The 22969-nt window shown below is 38.9% G+C and overlaps 1 protein-coding gene across 2 annotated transcripts in view; it reads right to left on the reverse strand.

Moving 5' to 3' along the window:
- Positions 1–7590, reverse strand: part of st6galnac2 (ST6 (alpha-N-acetyl-neuraminyl-2,3-beta-galactosyl-1,3)-N-acetylgalactosaminide alpha-2,6-sialyltransferase 2) — a 31374-nt gene extending 23784 nt beyond the window's left edge. For both annotated transcript variants that reach the window (XR_012396428.1, XM_073934141.1), the window contains exon 1: positions 7375–7590. Coding sequence is in view for 1 of the 2 variants with exons in the window: in XM_073934141.1 (XP_073790242.1) it covers positions 7375–7514 (140 nt within the window). In the remaining variant the exon portion in view is untranslated. The remainder of the gene's footprint in view (positions 1–7374) is intronic.
- Between the last annotated feature and the right edge of the window lie 15379 nt (positions 7591–22969).

Here is a 22969-nt window from a genome sequence, read left to right on the forward strand (position 1 = left end):
AGAAAAAAATCCCTTCATTTTGACTTATTTTTTCTGAAAACAAGACAAAATCTTGTACATGTCTAGAAAATGCTTCTTGATTTATGAGTTTTTAGATATTTGGACTAGAAACAGTTGCAGTGCAGTTTTGTTTGTCATATAAACAAGTTTTTAAATAGCTGTTGTTGTTTTTTTCAGTACTACTGTACCAGTCATAGACGAAACCACTTTAGCATGAGTAAATAGTAACCTTAAGCAATCGTTCACCCAAAACCTACTATTACAGTAACTCCCCCTTAAGTGTTTTCAGACCTGTTTTGAGTTTCTTTCTTCTCTTCAACACAAAACAGCTTGTTTAAAGAATGTTGATAATCACCGAGATCTGCACACTTTCATTTTCAAAAGATACATTTTTGTGGTATTTAGGTTTATTAATGGATTATTTAGTTAATAATATGGTGTAAAAGTTTCCCAGGGATGGGTTGCGGCTGGAAGGGCATCCGCTGGGTAAAATCATGCTGGATAAGTTGGCGGTTCATTCCGCTGTGGCGCCCCAGATTAATAAAGGGACTAAGCCGAAAAGAATGAATGGTGCAAAAGTGAACCATTTATGCAAAAATCACTTTTACCTGAGGTTTAAACACAGTTGTGTTTCAGCAGTGTGTGAAAATATTCAGCCTCTAATAGTAAAAATGTATTAATTGCATTTGTTATAATCAGACAGCCACAACACAGTACTGGGAAACACCCATACACACTCACATTTACACACACACACACACACACATAGACTACAGCCAATTTAGTTCATCAACTCCCCTATAGCGCATGTGTTTTGACTGTGGGGGAAACCCACGCCAACAAGGGGAGAGCATGCAAACTCCACACAGAAATGTCAACTGGCTCTGCCGATACTCAAACCAGCAACTTCTTGCTGTGAGGCGAAAGGTGAGGTGAAGCGTGCCACCCTTATTACCAGGTTCTCAGAATAAATTGATTGGCTGTGTCTTGTTTTTGCAAGACAATTGATAGCACTCTACTGGAAAGTGCATCCATTGACCACCGTTAGAAGGATTATTGCACTGGAATTAATTACCTACAGTATAAGTGTCACAACCACCAGCAGTCTAATCCTGGCAGATCACTTAAGAACTACAAATGATATATGGACTACAAGTTTCAGTCATGCACCTCTTACACGCACCTGTTCCTCATTCGGCAGATTACACACACTCACGACTGGGAGATGCTCATGAACTGATTACAAGGACTATTTATACAACACACACACACATCAGTGCTGAGTCTTGTTTTTTTAATTGTGAATATGACAGCGTGTTTTCCTCAACCCAAGCTCATTCTGGAAATGTAGCCCCGCGGACGTTTCTGGAGACCGCGATTTATGTGGCCAGAGGTACGTAAAGGCCGCGTTTGGTTTTTTTCGAGCGAACGTTGCGGGGCGGTGTGGCGCCGCTCCGCCCCTCCTCTTCGCGCTCGCCGGCCGACAGCTCGCCTCCGAGTGGAGAGCTTTCCCGATGCAATCAGTTTGTCCGCTTAGCTCACAGCGTGGAGGAGGAGCCAGAGCCGGCCGCGGTGGACGACGACCGGGATCGAGTCCGGGGAACAGCAGGTTCCGGAAATCAGGTAAGACGAAAAACGGAATCCAAAAAATAAGGGCGAGAACGTGGCGGGATCCGAAAACGCGGTCGAAATCTAAGACAAGGGCTTTTGCTTTTTTTTTTTCCGCGAAAAACAAAAAACGCTCGAATACGTACCTCCCGGGACGTAAATCGCGGTCTGCAGAAACATCCGCGGGGCTACGTTTCCACAATGAGCCCGGGTTGGTTTTCCTTGTCTTGCCGTGTTTAAACCCTCGCTGTGTTGGATTGTTTATTCCTGTCTTCTGACCTCTCGCCTATTTTTTGACTATGACTCTGGATTCTCTGTATGTACCTGATTGCCCCTGTGTTGACCGTTGCTTGCCTGACTATTCTTAATAAATCCTACATTTGTATCCGCACTCCGTTGTCAGTGTCTACTTCACATTACAATAAGGGGAAAACTGAAGGACTACCATACAATTTGGCATCTATTTATACAGTTTATAGAACAAAACCAAACACTGACACAAGCAACTAATACCTCTTACTCTACTGACGGATTGATATGTGTATTTTTGTATGTGAACAATGGATTAGCCCATGTATACAGTGCATCCGGAGAGTGTTCATAGCACTTCACTTTTTCCACATTTGTTTAGCCTTATTCCTGAATGGATTAAACTTGTTTATTTCCTCAACTTTCTCCACACAATCCCCCATAATGACAATGTGAAAAAAAGAGTTTTTGAAATTGTTGCAAATTTATTAAAAATAAAAAAGTTGAAAAGTCACATGTACATCAGTATTCACAGCGTTTGCTCAACACTTTGTTGATGCACCTTTGGCAGCGATTACAGCCTCGAGTCTTTTTGAATATGATGCTACAAGCTTGGCACACCTGTCGTTGGGAGTTGCCCATTCCTCTTTGCAGGACCTCTCAAGCTCTATCAGGTTGGATGGGAAGCAACAGTGTACAGCCGTTTTCAGATCTCTCCAGAGATGTTTGATAGGATTTAGGTCTGGGCTCTGGCTGGGCCACTCAAGGACATTCACCGAGTTGTTGTGAAGCCACTCTATTGATATTTCGGCGGTGTGCTTTGGGTCATTGTCCTGCTGGAAGATGAACCGTCACTCCAGTCTGAGGTTAAGAGCACTCTTGTGCAGGTCTTCATTCAGGATGTCTCTGTACACTGCTGCATTCATCTTTCCCTCTATCCTGACTAGTCTTCAGTTCCTGCTGCTGAAAAACATCCCCACAGCATGATGCCAACACCACCATGCTTCACTGTAGAGATGCTATTAGCGTGGTGATGAGCGCTGCCTGGTTTTCTCCAAACGTAACGCCTGGCGTTCACTCCAAAGAGTTCAACTTGAGTCTCATCAGAGCAGAGAGTTTAGTTTCTGCTGGTCTGAGAGTCCTGCAGATGCCTTTTGGTAAATGTCAGGCGGGGAGTGTCGTCCGTCTGCCCACTCTACCATACAGATGCCTGATTGGTGGATTGCTGCACAGATGGTTGTCCTTCTGTAAGGTTCTCCTCTCTCCACTGAAGAACGCTGGAGCTCAGACAGAGTGACCATCGGGTTACTGATCACCTCCCTGACTAAAACTCTTCTCCCCGATCACTCAGCTTAGATGGTCGGCCAGCTCTAGGAAGAGTCCTGGTGGTTAATCATCTTCCACTTACGGATGATGGAGGCCGCTGTGCTCAATAGAGCTTTCAGAGCAGCAGAAATGTTCCTGTAACCTTCCCCAGCCTCGAGACAATCCTGTCTCTGAGGTCTACAGACGATTCCTTTGTCTTCATGCTTGGTTTGTACTTTGACATGCACTGTCAACTCTGGGTCCTTATGTAGACAGGTGTAGCCTTTTCAGATCATGTCCAATCAGCTAAATTGAGCACAGGTGAACTCCAATGAAGCTGCTGAAACATCTCAAGGATGATCAGTGGAAACAAAATGTAGCTGAGCTCAATGTAGAGCTTCACCAAACGCTGTAAATACTGATGTACATGTGATTTATCAGCTTTTTAATTTTAATAAATTTGCAACAACTTCAAAAACTCTTTTCACATTGTCATTATGGGGGATTGTGTGTAGAATGTTGAGGAAATTTAATCCATTTTGGAATAAGACTATGATAAAAACGTGGAAAAAGTCAAGCGCTATCAACACTTTCCGGAGTAACAACATATCAACCTGTTAAATTGAATTTGGATGCTTTGGGGAAGGGAGGGGGGAAAGTTCAAATGTAAAAAATGTTATTTATGATCAAGTTTTTGTGCCTTTTTCACAATAAAAAGTTTATTTTTTTAAAAAAGTATGATGTTTATACAAATTATCCATTATAAATAGCCACAGAAATGTTACGAATGACTATATTATTATAACACGACACTCATTACTAGAGTATAAATGGTGCAAAATAATAGTCGGCTTTGAATCACATCTATAAAAACTGCAATTAAACAATTTACTTCCTCAATTACTCGCACGCGCACACACCTTCATGAGTTTTTTCTTCTGCTGAAAACAACTGACTATATACTGGAGAATGTGGTAAACCAGACTTCCAGAGCAGGAAAAGCAAATAAATACTATTGATGTCAGTGAATAGAAACATTCCTCAGTATATATTTATTTGCGCTCAACAGGAGAAAAAAAAAAACTTAAACAGGTTTAATGATGAGGAAATGATGACAGAATTAACATAGTTTGAGTAAACTACCCCATTATTACTGTCACATACAGTTCGTTGCAAGTTTAGAACTAATCACAAAACTAGTTTAATGTCAAATGTGCCCTCATTTTTATTTTAATATACATCAGGAACATCTTCTTGCCATGTGACGGCATGTGTGTTCAGATTTATTTCCCAAAATTACTTTGTGGTAACATTTAGTACAAATTCCCACTATTCACTAGTGGTGTATTACTGTTATTAAGATATCGGCTGTATAACTTATACTTATTTTCTGCATGATCACATTATACATCCCTAATCCTCATGTATACCCATGTACTACCTTGATTTTAATTAATAAGCAATAAATTAGGGGTTTCGTGACGCAAAAGTCATAGGTAATGGTTTGTAAATAGCGAATTACCGATGTAGCCTACCAATTCTCACTATTAACTTAATACAGTTATTAAGATATTGGCTGTTTAAATTGTACTTATTTTCTCCATGATCACATTTTACATCCCTAATACTACCTTAATAATTTTAATAAGCAGTAAATTAAGAGTTTATTGACGCAAAAGTCATAGTTAATAGTTGTAATGGCGATAATGTAAATATCGAAATACCGATGTGCCAATTCTCACAATTAAATATTGACTTATTGCTGTTATTAAGATATTGGCTGTTTAATTTGTACTTATTTTCTCCACGTTCACATTAGACATCCCTAATACTACCTTAAAAATCATTAATAAGCAGTAAATTAAGAGTTTATTGACGCAAAAGGCACAGTTAATAGTTTGTAAATAGCGAGATACCAATGTAGCCTACCAATTCTCACTATTGAATAGTGGTTTATTACAGTTATTAAGATATTGGCTGTTTAATTTGTACTTATTTTCTGCACAATTACATTTTACATCCCTAATACTACCTTAATAATCATTAATAAGCAGTAAATTAACGCAAGTTTAATTGACGCAAAAGTCAAAGTTAATAGTTGTAATGGCGATAATGTAAATATCGAAATACCGATGAGCCAATTCTCACTAATAAATATTGACTTATTGCTGTTATTAAGATATTGGCTGTTTAATTTGTACTTATTTTCTCCACAATTACATTTTACATCCCTAATACTACCTTAATAATCATTAATAAGCAGTAAATTAAGAGTTTATTGACGCAAAAGGCACAGTTAATAATTGTAATGGCGATAATGTAAATATCGAAATACCGATGAGCCAATTCTCACTATTAAATATTGACTTATTGCTGTTAGTAAGATATTGGCTGTTTAATTTATACTTATTTTCTCCACAATTACATTTTACATCCCTAATACTACCTTAATAATCATTAATAAGCAGTAAATTAAGAGTTTATTGACGCAAAAGGCAGAGTTAATAGTTTGTGAATAGCGAGATACCAATGTAGCCTACCAATTCTCACTATTAAATAGTTGTTTATTACAGTTATTAAGATATTGGCTGTTTAATTTGTACTTATTTTCTGCACAATTACATTTTACATCCCTAATACTACCTTAATAATCATTAATAAGCAGTAAATTAAGAGTTTATTGACGCAAAAGGCACAGTTAATAATTGTAATTGCGATAATGTAAATATCGAAATACCGATGTGCCAATTCTCACTATTAAATATTGACTTATTGCTGTTATTAAGATATTGGCGTTTTAATTTATACTTATTTTCTCCACAATTACATTTTACATCCCTAATACTACCTTAATAATCATTAATAAGCAGTAAATTAAGAGTTTAATGATGCAAAAGTCATAGTTAAAAGTTGTAATGGCGATAATGCAAATATTGAGTAACCGATGTACCAATTCTCACTGTTAAATAGCGACTTATTACCGTTATTAAGATAATGGCTGTTTAATTTGTACTTAATTTCTGCATGATCACATTCTACATCCCTAATCCTGATGTACACCCAACTACTACCTTAATAATCATTAATAAGCAGTATATTAGGAGTTTATTGACGCAAAAGTTATAGTTAATGGTTTGTAAATAGCGAGATACCGATGTAGCCTACCAATTCTCAATATTAACTAGTGGCTTACTACTGTTTTTAAGATATCGGCTGTTTAATGTGTATATTTTCTGCATGATCACATTCTACATCCCTAATCCTGATGTACCCTGCTAAAAAATCCAGCTTAAACCAGCCTAGGCTGGTTGGCTGGTTTTAGCTGGTTGACCAGACTGGTTTTAGAGGGGTTTTGGCCATTTTCAGGCTGGTTTCCAGCCATTTCCATTCTGGTCTTAGCTGGTCAGGCTGGAAAATGACCAGCCAAATCCAGCTAAAACCAGCTTGACCAGCCTGGTTTAAGCTGGATATAGCTGGTTTTGGCTGGACTCCCAGCTTGGCTAGGCTGGTCAAGCTGGTTTTAGCTGGTCATCTCCCAGCCTGACCAGCTAAGACCAGGCTGGAAATGACTGGAAACCAGCCTGGAAGTGGCCAAAACCCCTCTAAAACCAGCCTGGTCAACCAGCTAAAACCAGCCAACCAGCCTAGGCTGGATTTTTCGGCAGGGACACCCAACTTCTACCTTAATAATCATTAATAAGCAGTATATTAGGAGTTTATTGACGCAAAAGTTATAGTTAATGGTTTGTAAATAGCGAGATACCGATATAGCCTACCAATTCTCACTATTAACCAGTGGCTTACTACTGTTTTTAAGATATCGGCTGTTTAATGTGTATATTTTCTGCACGATCACATTCTACATCCCTTATCCTCATGTACACTCAACTACTACCTTATTAATCATTAATAAGCAGTAAATTAAGAGTTTACTGACGCAAAAGTCATAGTTATTGGTTTGTAAATAGCAATGTACCGATTCTCCCCAGTGGCTTATTATGCTACTGTTATTAAGATATTGGCTGCTTAATTTGTACCCAACTACTACCTTAATAATCAATATAAAGCAGTGAATTATGAGTTTATTGACGCTAGTCATAGTTAATGGTTCGTAAATAGCAAGATGTGTACCTCAAAGTGTGATTGATGTTGTGTATTCAGTGTGAACTGCCGGTTTATGTTTGATGTGTGGAAATAAACCCTCTTACTCACCAGTGAAATATGCCCCCTTCTCCAGTTGAATTCAGTCCTTGCAAAACACAGTAGAGAAAACAAACACAGGCAGCCAGAAAACCCCTAAAAAGCCACAGGTTCACGGTCCGGCTGAAATGCGCACGATAAAAACGTTTCATGTTTAAAAAAAGCGGGAAAATTCTACATGACGGTGAAGAAACGCGAGCGCAGCTGAAACACGAAGAGCCAAAACGTGAAGAGGAAAAGGTGACACTGGCTGTGTATATAAACCCCAGTCACATTGCACACATGTGAACAGTTGAACAACCAGTTCTACAACATCATGACTGGAAATGTTTTTTTTTTTTTTTTTAATAGCGAGAGGGAAACTAACGTTGTCACGACTTGTTTCAGGTCAGGTTTTTTTAGTCACCTAAAATATTTCGTCTCATGACGTGTAGCAGCAAAAAATTAACATCCACACAGTCAAAAATCAAGATCACTGTTCAAATCAAGAAGCTTTTTCGTGACAAGTGAAAGATTTTGTTCTGTTTTCAGATCGAATGAGGCAGAATTAAATGAGTTTCTTCTGAAAACAGGCACATCTACCAATGAGGTAAGAGAAACAGCCTTATTTCAAAGAGAAAACAAGATTATTTAGCTGGTTTTAAAGAAAATCTCACTTCATTTTGATCTCTTTGATTTAATTTTTTTTTTTTTTTTTTGCTATTTGGACTAGAAACAAGACAAAAACTGTAAGCAAAGCTTTTTCTCCCAGCAAGGGTTTTCAAAGAGCCTCTATTATGCAATATAAAAAGGTCATATTTTGGTTTTGGGTGTCTCCAGCAACAGGCTGATCTGCGTGCAAGGTCAAAAAGCGCTTTCATTGTCTTTCATTTTTACCTAAATATCCCAACGACTCCCATATGATTCGTTCAGTGATTCATTTTTCCGTTCAGCCGCATGCCTGGCCATCTCTCAGTGATCTTTGTGTCATGAACAGTTTCGAGATTCCCTGCGCTCAGCTAGTGTCTGAAGGGAAATCCGCCTCAAGGTTGGACGTGTTGTGTGTTTAGAGATGCTCGTCTGCAGACCTCTGTTGTATCGAGTGCTTATTTGAGTTACTGTTGCCTTTCTATCAGCTGGAACCAGTCTGGCCATTCTCCTCTGACCCCTAGCATCAGCAAGGCATTTGTGCCCACAGAACTGCCGCTCACTGGATATTTCCTCTTATTCAGACCATTCTCTGTAAAGCCTAGAGATGGTTGTGTGTGAAAATCCCAGTAGATCAGCAGTTTCTGAAATACTCAGAACAACAACCATGCCACGTTCAAAGTCACTTAAATTCCCTTTCTACCCCATTCTGATGCTCACTTTGAGCAGATCGTCTTGACCATGTCTACATGCCTAAATGCTCCAAGTTGCTGCCATGTAATTGGCTGATTAAAAATTAGTGTATGCAGCTGGAGCAGTTGAACAGGAGTACATAATAAAGCAGGCGGTGTGTATGTGTGTGTGTGTGTGTGTGTGAATATATATATATATATATATATATATATATATATATATATATATATATATATATATATATATATATATATATATATAGTTTATTTACAATATTTAATTATTTAGTATCTCATTGGTTTTATACAACATTGAATAAAGCTATTCACTTTCAAAAGTTGCAGTGATACGTTCTGCTCCCTGAAATAATATGAAAATATGTTGGTTATATTTAATATTTTTTTCAGATGTTGTATTGTATATCAAATATCACATTTTTTAGCATGCTATCGCATATCACCTTTTTTTTTTAAATATTATGCAGTCCTATTGTCACCTTACAACTTGTTAGCTTCAACTTCAAGACTATTGCAATGTTTGAGGTTGAGATTTAATACCATTTAATGGGAAAAACACAAGATTGAGTTGAACCACCGGCTCACTTTACTCAAGGGTATGCGGCTCATTTTCCCCCATATTTGGCATTAAAAATCAATAAATAAACTAGCTTGCTTAATAACTCAGTAGGCTAATGGTTTACCAATTTAGATGGAGTTAAACATCAACATGCATGAGTATTTTTAGCTCTTAATATATTAGTTTAGATGTATCAGCTGTTACTTCTGACATGATGAAGTTTTACTCTGACAAGCCAAAAACAGTTTTATAAACTGATGCTAACCACTTCTCTTCTATACTTCTCCTTTTTATAGTCTGGCAGAAATTATGTGTTGGTTTAAAATAAATGGTCACATGACATTACTTTAAAATTGTTGCCTAGAGATAGGGGGTTGGCCAACTTACCCACTGGCTCATCTTACCCCATTCTCGCTTAAGTGATTCTTTACTTTACTTTAAAAAAGGGAGTTAATCAGTTTTAACTTTTGTAGTTGTAACTGTTAAATTCACTCTATTTTTTTATAATTGTGCACATATTTCATGTACTTAATCATTTTAAGGCAATGGGTTAAGCTGTTTTTTAAAGTAAAGTTGACTAATCGCTTTAAAAGCTACAGAATTACTCACTTTATAAAGTAAAGTCGACTAATCGCTTTAAAAGCAACAGGTTTACTCACTTTTATAAAGTAAAGTCAACTAATCGCTTTAAAAGCAACAGGTTTACTCACTTTATAAAGTAAAGTCGACTAATCGCTTTAAAAGCAACAGGTTTACTCACTTTTATAAAGTAAAGTCGACTAATCGCTTTAAAACCAACAGGTTTACTCACTTTTATAAAGTAAAGTCGACTAATCGCTTTAAAAGCAACAGGTTTACTCACTTTATAAAGTAAAGTCAACTAATCGCTTTAAAAGCAACAGGTTTACTCACTTTTATAAAGTAAAGTCAACTAATCGCTTTTGAAAGCAACAGGTTTACTCACTTTATAAAGTAAAGTCGACTAATCGCTTTAAAAGCAACAGGTTTACTCACTTTTATAAAGTAAAGTCGACTAATCGCTTTAAAAGCAACAGGTTTACTCACTTTTATAAAGTAAAGTCGACTAATCGCTTTAAAAGCAACAGGTTTACTCACTTTATAAAGTAAAGTCGACTAATCGCTTTAAAAGCAACAGGTTTACTCACTTTATAAAGTAAAGTCGACTAATCGCTTTAAAAGCAACAGGTTTACTCACTTTATAAAGTAAAGTCGACTAATCGCTTTAAAAGCAACAGGTTTACTCACTTTTATAAAGTAAAGTCAACTAATCGCTTTAAAAGCAACAGGAATACTCACTTTTATAAAGTAAAGTCGACTAATCGCTTTAACAGCAACAGGTTTACTCACTTTATAAAGTAAAGTCGACTAATCGCTTTAAAAGCAACAGGTTTACTCACTTTTATAAAGTAAAGTCGACTAATCGCTTTAAAACCAACAGGTTTACTCACTTTTATAAAGTAAAGTCGACTAATCGCTTTAAAAGCAACAGGTTTACTCACTTTATAAAGTAAAGTCAACTAATCGCTTTAAAAGCAACAGGTTTACTCACTTTTATAAAGTAAAGTCAACTAATCGCTTTTGAAAGCAACAGGTTTACTCACTTTATAAAGTAAAGTCGACTAATCGCTTTAAAAGCAACAGGTTTACTCACTTTTATAAAGTAAAGTCGACTAATCGCTTTAAAAGCAACAGGTTTACTCACTTTTATAAAGTAAAGTCGACTAATCGCTTTAAAAGCAACAGGTTTACTCACTTTATAAAGTAAAGTCGACTAATCGCTTTAAAAGCAACAGGTTTACTCACTTTATAAAGTAAAGTCGACTAATCGCTTTAAAAGCAACAGGTTTACTCACTTTATAAAGTAAAGTCGACTAATCGCTTTAAAAGCAACAGGTTTACTCACTTTATAAAGTAAAGTCGACTAATCGCTTTAAAAGCAACAGGTTTACTCACTTTTATAAAGTAAAGTCAACTAATCGCTTTAAAAGCAACAGGAATACTCACTTTTATAAAGTAAAGTCGACTAATCGCTTTAACAGCAACAGGTTTACTCACTTTATAAAGTAAAGTCGACTAATCGCTTTAAAAGCAACAGGTTTACTCACTTTATAAAGTAAAGTCGACTAATCGCTTTAAAAGCAACAGGTTTACTCACTTTATAAAGTAAAGTCAACTAATCGCTTTAAAAGCAACAGGTTTACTCACTTTATAAAGTCGACTAATCACTTTAAAAGCAACAGGTTTACTCACTTTATAAAGTAAAGTCAACTAATCGCTTTAAAAGCAACAGGTTTACTCACTTTTATAAAGTCGACTAATCGCTTTAAAAGCAACAGGTTTACTCACTTTATAAAGTAAAGTCAACTAATCGCTTTAAAAGCAACAGGAATACTCACTTTTATAAAGTAAAGTCGACTAATCGCTTTAACAGCAACAGGTTTACTCACTTTATAAAGTAAAGTCAACTAATCGCTTTAAAAGCAACAGGTTTACTCACTTTATAAAGTAAAGTCGACTAATCGCTTTAACAGCAACAGGTTTACTCACTTTATAAAGTAAAGTCAACTAATCGCTTTAACAGCAACAGGTTTACTCACTTTATAAAGTAAAGTCAACTAATCGCTTTAAAAGCAACAGGTTTACTCACTTTGTAAAGTCGACTAATCGCTTTAAAAGCAACAGGTTTACTCACTTTATAAAGTAAAGTCGACTAATCGCTTTAAAAGCAACAGGTTTACTCACTTTATAAAGTAAAGTCAACTGAATCTCTTTTTTTCACTGACAGCTCAAGTTTAGCCTTTTTTCCATGTTTGGACATCTACAAGACGGTTTTCAAACACAGAAACACAAAAAAAATGTTTGCTGGTGTATTAGATAAATATTTTTCAAAGATCAATTATTCCAGCTTATGAATCAAACACTGTTGGGCTTTTGAGCCAAAGGCATAGTACATGTGCTATTAATTTACATCTTAGAAGGCAAGCAGCTAGTGTCACAATTTGTCCTGTGTAGCTCTTTATTTAGATGGCATGCAAATTGAAATATGAAACAGACTTCATGTTCTACATAAAAGGCATCAAGATTAGTTAAGCTGGCCACGTTAATCCTCTATATTGTCCCGTTTCATGACTCACCATTGACATCATGCTAGCTAGTCCAATATTTGGAGTGGAAACCAATCTATAGAGAAGCTACTCTATAACAGTTTTGTTTGACATTTATGAAGTTACATATGTTTGTATAGCGTATATACTCCCATTTGCATAATTTTGTAACCTGCTACACATAAAGTGAGTAATAAAAGAGCTTATTTAGCCTTGTCTGTGTTGATTATTTGCTGAATTATGTATTTGGCACATGCATATGTTGGTCAAATGTGAATGTTAGTGTTTTTTTCTATATTATAGTGTTAAATGACACTTCCAAACCATTTAATTAAATATATTAAGCCTTTAATGAGCCACTCATAAGTCTATACAATTGAAACCAGGCTTAATCCAACATTGACAAAGTTTAATCAACTGTTTACAATGAACAAACATGTTTTGTAAACACTAAGCATGTTTAGCATGGTATTTGTAGTAAAACTATACAAATGCTAATCAGTTAGCCAATACCATTTTTACTATAATAAAACCATAGCTAATTTTCATAAGAAAACGTGTAAACACCAACCATGTTAGCATGGTATTTGTAGTAAAACTATACAAATGCTAATCACTTAGCCAATATCATTTTTACTATAATAAAACCATAGCTAATTTTCATAAGAAAACGTGTAAACACTAACCATGTTAGCATGGTATTTGAGGTAAAAACTACAGGCTACACAAATGCTAATCATTTAGCCTAATACTTTTTTACTATAACAACCATAGTTAATTATAGTAAAGAAAGTTGTAAACATTATGGTTAGCATGGTATTTGTGGTAAAACTATACAAATGCTAATCAAGTAGCCTACTATTTTTTTTACTAAAATAAAACCATAGTTCATTTCATAAATTTGTAAACACTAGCCATGGTTAGCATGGTGTTTATAGTAAAACTATATAATGCTAATCAGTTAGCCTATAATAACCATAGGTAATTATCGAAAATAAATTTGTAAATAATCATAGTTAGCATGGTATATGTGGTAAAACTTTACAATTAGCCTATTCTTTCACCAAAATAAAACCATAATTTACTTTAGTAAATTTGTAAACACTAACCATGTTAGCATGATGTTTGTAGTAAATGCTAATCAGTTAGCCTACTACTTTATTACTGTGATAACCATAGTTAATTATTGAAAATAAATTAGTAAACTAATCATGGCTAGCATGATATTTGTAGTAAAATATAAATGCTAATCGATTAGCCTACTGCTTTATTGCTACAATAAAAACATAGTTTATTTCCATAAAGAAATTTGTAAACACTAGCCATAGTTAGCATAGTGTTTGTGGAAAAGCTATACAAATGCTAATCAATTTGTTACGATAACCAGCGATCATTCACTGGAGATCGCTGGTTCACTTCCGCATTCCCCAGGACTACATTTTCATACATGCACTTCTTCCAATCACGCACGCCTGGTCACTCATCTTCCTGATTACATCACCAGCTGAATCCTGTCACAGACTGAGATTACACACAGTATTTAAGCAGCACACACACTCATTCACATTGCCGAGTCTTGTTTACTGTTTGGTGACATTACAACGCGTTATCCTGGTCTTGTTTTCCCGTGTTTTGGTTCTTAGCCCTGTTTATCCTTGTCATCCTGTTTAGCCGCCTGCCTTACGACCTATTGCCTGTTTATTGACTTCGACTCTGGATTTGCCCAAACATACCTGTTCATACCTGTATTGACCACTGCTTGCCTGACTAAAGAATAAACCTGCATATTGGATCCTACCTTCTGTTGTGGTGTCACTCCCCGGCGTTACAGAAGACTCGGCCGCAACATGGATCCAGCGGGTATTGCAATCATGCGTCTGCGTCAGGAAGCACGGTCCATAGAAGAGTATGTGGAGGATTTCATCAATCTGGCACATTTGACAACATTGAGTGAGTTATGTCTCATGATCTTTTTTCATGGAGGACTGTCTGAGCCATTGTACTCGACAATGAGATTGCACGAACCCAATGAGACATTAGAACATTATATTGATTTGGCCTTAAGAATGTCTGGGTCCCCCTTCACTGTAGGAGAGGTGGAGGACACCCCTAAATCTTTTTTGGGGGGGGGCAAAGGACAGCAAGACCCGCCAGCTGCGGGGCTTGCAATCCCCTCTACTGACAATATTATGCTTGCATCTCCAGTACTCCTGTCCCCTGTTCACCTGCCTAGACCTCAGCCAGCTCACAAGATGGCTGTCTCCAGTTCCCCATGTCACAAGATGGCTGCCTCCAGTCTGCCATTTCACAAAATGGCCGCCAACAGTCCAGCTCACAAGATGGCCGACTCCAGTCCTCCAGCTCACAAGATGGCCGACTCCAGTCCTCCAGCTCACAAGATGGCCAACTCCAGTCCTCCAGCTCACAAGATGGCCGACTCCAGTCCTCCAGCTCACAAGATGGCCGACTCCAGTCCTCCAGCTCACAAGATGGCCGACTCCAGTCCTCCAACTCACAAGATGGCCGACTCCAGTCCTCCAGCTCACAAGATGGCCGACTCCAGTCCTCCAGCTCACAAAGTGGTCACAACCAGCCCTCCAACTCAGAATGTGGTAAGAGTTAATCTAGCACAAGCTCAGAAGATGGTTTCCTGTTCCTTGTCTGTTCCTGCCATAGTTCCTGTTCTAGTTCCTGAAATACCATCACCTGAGCCACCAGAATGGCCACCACCACTTGAGTTACAAGAGCTGTTGCCACCACCAGAGCTGTTACTGCCAGAGCTGCCACCGCCACCTCCAGAGCTGCCACCGCCACCTCCAGAGCTGCCAGACCCTCCAGAGCTGCCAGACCCTCCAGAGCTGCCAGACCCTCCAGAGCTGCCAGACCCTCCAGAGCTGCCAGACCCGCCAGAGCTGCCAGACCCGCCAGAGCTGCCAGACCCGCCAGAGCTGCCAGACCCGCCAGAGCTGCCAGACCCGCCAGAGCTGCCAGACCCGCCAGAGCTGCCAGATCCTCCAGCGCTGCCAGATCCTCCAGCGCTGCCAGATCCTCCAGCGCTGCCAGACCGTCCAGCGCTGCCAGATCCTCTAGAGCTGCCAGATCCTCTAGAGCTGCCAGAGTCTACGCCGCAGCCAGAGTCTACGCCGGAGCCAGAGTCTACACCACAGCCAGCGCCACAGCTGGACACGCAGCCAGAGTCGACGCCGCAGCCAGAGTCGACGCTGTTACCTGAGCTTCCTGAACGGCCGCCGCCTCCTGAGCTTCCTGAACGGCCGCCGCCTCCTGAGCTTCCTGAACAGCCGCCGCCTCCTGAGCTTCCTGAACGGCCGCCGCCTCCTGAGCTTCCTGAACGGCCGCCGCCTCCTGAGCTTCCTGAACGGCCGCCGCCTCCTGAGCTTCCTGAACGGCCGCCGCCTCCTGAGCTTCCTGAACGGCCGCCGCCTCCTGAGCTTCCTGAACGGCCGCCGCCTCCTGAGCTTCCTGAATGGCCGCCGCCTCCTGAGCTTCCTGAATGGCCGCCGCCTCCTGAGCTTCCTGAATGGCCGCCGCCTCCTGAGCTTCCTGAATGGCCGCCGCCTCCTGAGCTTCCTGAATGGCCGCCGCCTCCTGAGCTTCCTGAATGGCCGTCGCCTCCTGAGCTTCCTGAATGGCCGCCGCCTCCTGAGCTTCCTGAATGGCCGCCGCCTCCTGAGCTTCCTGAATGGCCGCCGCCTCCTGAGCTTCCTGAACGGCCGCCGCCGCCGCCTGAACTCCCTGAACGGCCGCCGCCGCTTGAACTCCCTGAACGGCCGCCGCCGCCTGAACTCCCTGAACGGCCGCCGCAGCCTGAACTCCCTGAACGGCTGCCGCCGCCTGAACTCCCTGAACGGCCGCCGCCGCCTGAACTCCCTGAACGGCCGCCGCCGCCTGAACTCCCTGAACGGCCGCCGCCGCCTGAACTCCCTGAATGGCCGCCGCCGCCTGAACTCCCTGAACGGCCGCCGCCGCCTGAACTCCCTGAACGGCCGCCGCCGCCTGAACTCCCTGAACGGCCGCCGCCGCCTGAACTCCCTGAACGGCCGCCGCCGCCTGAACTACCTGAACGGCCACCGCCTCCTAAGCTTCCTCAATGGTCGCAGCCTCATGATCCAGGGCCACTGCAGCTCCACGCTCCAGGCCCTCCGCAGTTCCACGCTCCAGGCCCTCCGCAGTTCCACGCTCCAGGCCCTCCGCAGTTCCACGCTCCAGGCCCTCCGCAGTTCCACGCTCCAGGCCCTCCGCAGCTCCACGCTCCAGGCCCTCCGCAGCTCCACGCTCCGGGCCCTCCGCAGCTCCACGCTCCGGGCCCTCCGCAGCTCCACGCTCCGGGCCCTCCGCAGCTCCACGCTCCGGGCCCTCCGCAGCTCCACGCTCCGGGTCCTCCGCAGCTCCACGCTCCGGGTCCTCCGCAGCTCCACGCTCCAGGCCCTCCGCAGCTCCACGCTCCAGGCCCTCCGCAGCTCCACGCTCCAGGCCCTCCGCAGCTCCACGCTCCAGTCCTGCCCCCGCTGCATGGTCCTGGCCCTCCATCCCTCCCCCTGTTCCGCCTCCGCTCCACCTCCCACCTGAACTGTATTTGGAGCGTCTGGAAGCCGCTCTTTAGAGGGGGGGCTATGTTACGATAACCAGCGATCATTCACTGGAGATCGCTGGTTCACTTCCGCATTCCCCAGGACTACATTTTCATACATGCACTTCTTCCAATCACGCACGCCTGGTCACTCATCTTCCTGATTACATCACCAGCTGAATCCTGTCACAGACTGAGATTACACACAGTATTTAAGCAGCACACACACTCATTCACATTGCCGAGTCTTGTTTACTGTTTGGTGACATTACAACGCGTTATCCTGGTCTTGTTTTCCCGTGTTTTGGTTCTTAGCCCTGTTTATCCTTGTCATCCTGTTTAGCCGCCTGCCTTACGACCTATTGCCTGTTTATTGACTTCGACTCTGGATTTGCCCAAACATACCTGTTCATACCTGTATTGACCACTGCTTGCCTGACTAAAGAATAAACCTGCATATTGGATCCTACCTTCTGTTGTGGTGTCACTCCCCGGCGTTACACAATTAGCCTACTACTTTATTACTATAATAAAACCATAGCTTTGAATATTTGTGAACACTAACCGTGGTTAGCATGGTGTTTGTAAATGCTTCACAATTAGCTTACTACTTTATTGCTCTAATAAAACCATAGCTAATTTTCATAAGGAAATGTGTAAACACATGATGTCTGTGGTCAAATATAAATGCTAATCAATTAGCCTAGCCAACAACATTTTTACTATAATAATCATAGTTATTATAGTAAAGAAATTTGTAAACTAATCATGGCTAGCATGCTATTTGTAGTAAAATATAGACGCTAATCAATTAGCCTCCTATTTTATTTCTACTATAATAAAAACAAAAAGAAATTTTTAAAACTATATAAATATGCTAATCAATTAGCCTACTACTTCTACTTTACAAACTAGTAATAAAAAGCTAATTAGTAGTTTACTAAGCTAGCAGTGTTGCTTAATGGTTTAATAGCATCAATTGTGACCTACACTAAAGTACACCCTAATTTTCTGCAGTGTCTCGCCTTAAAAACTGCTTTAAGCTTTGAAAATGCATGACTTCGCCTCATAATTATACACTTGCCAGACTTTTATGTAATTGCGCTCGCATGTTGATTTGTCATGTTTGGTGAATCTGGCCCTTAAAGGCAAAGGGTGGCAATGCAAAGTGTCAGCTTGTTTACTGAACTTCTTTAGAAATAATCCACACCCTGAGTAGTGATGTTGAAATTCAATAAACCGGAGTCAATTATTCTATTGATGTATTATTGCCATAACTCTTTCCACAATACATCTTAAGAGATTGTTCAGAGACTGCATTGAAGACGTTTGTCAAGGTTTTGTCCGTAATCCTCTACTCTTAAGGCATTAATTCACCATTATAGAGGCTAAATACAGTAATGCCGTTAGTTATGAGAGAGTGTGAGTGTTTCAATTTTTTTAGTGGAAGTTAGACTGTTGCAGAGCTTTAAATTGGCAAAATAATCTGCCAATGGGGAAGGAGAAATAAAGGTTTTTCATTTTGACATAAGAGTAGTCTGCTTGCCCCGGTGGCAGATTATTGTGCTTGTTTTAAGCAGAAACTGACAAAATTTTGGCATATTAATTCTGAAAACAGAATGACCAACTGACTGACTGACCAATCGACTGACCCATCCTCCTCCTTGCCTAAACCCAACCAATAGTGTCTTTCAAAAGCACCGATTGTAAGGTGTCCCTATGACGTGGTGTTTTGAATGCTTCGAAACAGTGAATCCTTTTGCAGAGCATTTGGTTCGGTTGTTTTGAAGCTTAAAGAAGCTTTGTTTCTCCCATTGCTGTCGTCAGCAGAAGAAAGAAACTCATAGTGGAACACATAAAGTGTGAGTAAATGCTGACAGAACCTTTTATTTTTTAGTGACCTGTGCCTTTAAGACCTGCCTGGAACTAATAATAAAGGATATATAATATACAATATATTAAGGATTCAGGATATCAGGATTGGATTTTTGACCATTAGAATTGGATTTTAGACCACCAGAATTGAATTTTTGGGCATCAGAATTGTTTTTTAGGGTGTCAGGATTGGATTTTTGGGCAACAGAATTGCATTTTTAGTCATCAGGATTAGATTTTTGGGCATCAAGATTGGATTTTTGGGTGTAAGGATTGTATTTTTGGGCATCAGAATTGAATTTTTGGGCATTAGAATTGGATTTTTTGGGCATCAGCATTGGAGTTATTGGTGTCAGAATTGAATTTTTGGGGATCAGGATTGGATTTTTGAGCATCAGGATTGGATTTTTTGGGTGCCAGGATAGGATTTTTGGGAATCAGGATAGGATTTTTGGGCATCAGGATTGGGCTTGAGGGTGCCAGGATTAGATATTTGGAGGGTCAGGATTGGATTTTTGAGCATCACGATTGGATTTTTGGGCGCCAGGATTGAATATTTGGTGGGTCAGGATTGGATCTTTAGGCACCTGGATTGGATTTTTGGGAATCAGGATTGGATTTTGGAGAATCAGGATTAGGTTTTTGGGAACCAGGATTGGATTTTGGGTGACAGGATTAGATATATGGAGGGTCAGGACTGGATTTTTGTGCATCAGGACGTGATTGGATTTTTGGGTGCCAGGATTGGATATTTGGGGGGTCAGAATTGAATCTTTGGGCACCAGGATTGGATTTTTGGGAATCATGATTGGATTCTGGAGAATCGGGATTAGGTTTTTGGGAATTGGGATTAGGTTTTTGGGCACCAGGATTGGATTTTTGGGTGCCAGGATTGGATATTTGGGGGGTCAGGATTAGATTTTTTGGCCATGAGGATAAGATTTTTGGGCATCAGGATTGGATTTTTGGGTGCCAGGATTGGATTTTAAAGAAAAAACAAGATAATTGATGAACTCTGTTGGCAGATTATTTAGCATGTTTTTAGGAGATACTCACTTAATTTTGACTCATTTCTGAAAACAAAACAATATTTTTGCTTGTCTAGAAAAAGTTTCTTGATTTAAGAATTTTCAGATATTTGGACTAAAAATACGATATAATCTTTTTTGCAGTGTCATCAAACAATCCGGATCAAGCATTTGACAGCCCAGTAGTAGGCTGTAGATAGAAGTTTATAGATGACTTAAACGTATTTTCTAAAGCATGGCTGCAGGCGGATTCTTCAAACATCTTAAACAAATGGAAAGAACTGTGGCAACAAGTATTACCAGATTTACTTGATGAGGTCAAATCTCTGCTGGATCATCTGTTGTCTGATCGTTTATACACGCACACGCAAACTTTCACTTTTTTTTTAACAGGGATGGGAAAACTATTGTTTAAAATATAAATAGTAAATTCCACCTGCCAAAGTAACAAAAGCTAAAAATAAATCATTTACCTGACTCTGCCAATCTGCCTATCAAAACAATTTTACGCAGAATTGTACCAAACACCCCCACTCAAACAGTTTGTATTATCATTACTTACTTTAACAGAAATAAGATTTTTATTAACACATTTCTAATCATAAAAGTTTTAAAAACTCATTTCTAATAGCTGATTTATTTTGTCTTTGCCATGATGACAGTAAATAATAGTTGACTAGTTATTTTTCAAGACACTTCTATACAGCTTAAAGTAGCATTTACAGGCTTAATTAGGTTAATTAGGTCGTAGAAACAGTACAGCAGGCTATTGGACAACAGTGGTTTGTTCAATCAGAAAGAGAATTTCCTAAGGAGGCAAAAAATATTGACCTTGACCTTAAAACTGCTTTTATTATACTTAACACTTATTATACTATAACTAAAATAGAAAAATGGGGAAAAAAAATAAATTATATATATATATATATATATATATATATATATATATATATATATATATATATATATATAAACACACACACACACACACATAAATATATATATATACACACACACACAAACACACATACATACATATATACTCACACATACACACACACACACACACACACACACATATATATATATATATATATATATATATATATATATATATATATATATATATATATATATTTATTTATTTTTCTGTTTCCCATTTTTCTATTTTATATATAAATATATATATATACACACACACACACACACACACACACAATATATATATATTCATTCATTTTCTTTTCGGCTTAGTCCCTTTATTAATCTAGGGGCGCCACAGTGGAATAAAACGACAACTAATCAAGCATATGTTTTATGCAGTGGATGCCCTTCCAGCCGCAACCCATCACAGGGAAATAGATATGTCACAATCACCTGGGCCCGGTTTTTCAAAAGTAATCCACAAGGATTTTGGATAAGGGATTGGATCAAATCTTGAAAATGGGTTTTTCAAAAGAAAAAACGGATTACCTAATCGGATTAGATCACGTAATCCAATCTTGGTTTGGATCCAGATCAAACCTTTACTTTGGGTTTTTCAGACCTTTTTTGTAGGATCTGGATCACTTTGATCCAAAAAACCTGGATTAAACTGATCCCATCAGAAGGGTGGATTTAGTGTGGATTTCATGCCCAAAATGTAATGAAAACTTAAAAATTTATTAAATAATATTATTTTTGGATCATGCAGTATCTTACGAGATATCCCATTTATTCATAAGTTTTTTATTTTATTTGTTCATCTGTCAGGCTATAGTGATTATTGACTTTAATGTATTCAGCCTTTCAGTATAGGCCTACAGCAAAGTAGAAATAGCTTGGCCTCATAAAATAATCCCCCAAACAGCTGTGAAAACTGACCAAAAACAATCAATTTTATTCTGTCACTAATTGATATATATATATATATATATATATATATATATATATATATATATATATATATATATATATATATATATATATATATATATAGATAGATAGATAGATAGATAGATATAGATATATATATTCATCACAATGGAAACTATTTTTCTTTTTAGAATATTTATTAGTGATGCATGCAATGATTAAAAATGCAAAGAATGGCAATCACTGATTTTTGAAATCTCTTTCAACAATTGCAAAAAGAGACTGAAAGTGCAGAAGCACACCTTCATCTGGCAAAGGAACAACTGACTCTGACTAAACTGCAGCAAACCAAGGCCAGACTTGAGATTCGCCTCCTAAAGGCTTTGCTCAGACAACTGGTCTCTCCACATCAGATGAGGAAGTCTGAACTTATTGTGGAGTTTTTGACATTAAGCCTTTTTTATTTACATTTATATTTAAAACTTATTATAAATATACTTAATGTACAGTGTTTTAGGTCTCAGATGAGCCGACTGCTGGAAGAGGATGGGGTAAGGTTTTTATTTTTTTTATTTAATTTTTTTTAATGTGTGTGTTTTCATTTAAAAAAAAAAAAAAAAGTTATATTGACCCCACCCTGGCTATTCTACTTGTTGCTCTTTACATAGGCCTATCTATCCATCTACATTGTGATTGAGCAGTGGTTATCCAGATTTAGTGATTCTAAAGTTCCTATCCGGATCAGATTGATCCAATCCAATGTTGCTTTGAAAAACTGGCTCAAAAAGTAAGCTGGATTACGTGATCACGGATCGCAAAAACAGGATTACTAAATCTGGATCAATTTTATCCGGATTAAGCCTTTTGAAAAACCGGGCCCAGCAATCTAATCCTAGCAGATTGCTGGCAAACACGCAGATCGCTAAAGACTACAAATCTGGAATTTTATGGACTACATATCCAGTCATGCACCTCATACACACCTGTTCTGGAAATTAAACAGGGCTCTAATAATTCAGGGGACCTAATAATTCTGACTTTAACTTATATATATATATATATATATATATATATATATATATATATATATATATATATATATATATATATATATATATATATATATATATATATATATATATATATGCAGCATACGTTCAGTAATAAGCTTTATGATTTATAGTAACCTCTTCAACATTACTCAGTATCCAAGTGGATGTCATGGAATCAGTGAGACGGCA

Source organism: Danio rerio, chromosome 3 (genome assembly GCF_049306965.1).
Source record: "Danio rerio strain Tuebingen ecotype United States chromosome 3, GRCz12tu, whole genome shotgun sequence".
NCBI classification, from domain to species: domain Eukaryota; kingdom Metazoa; phylum Chordata; class Actinopteri; order Cypriniformes; family Danionidae; genus Danio; species Danio rerio.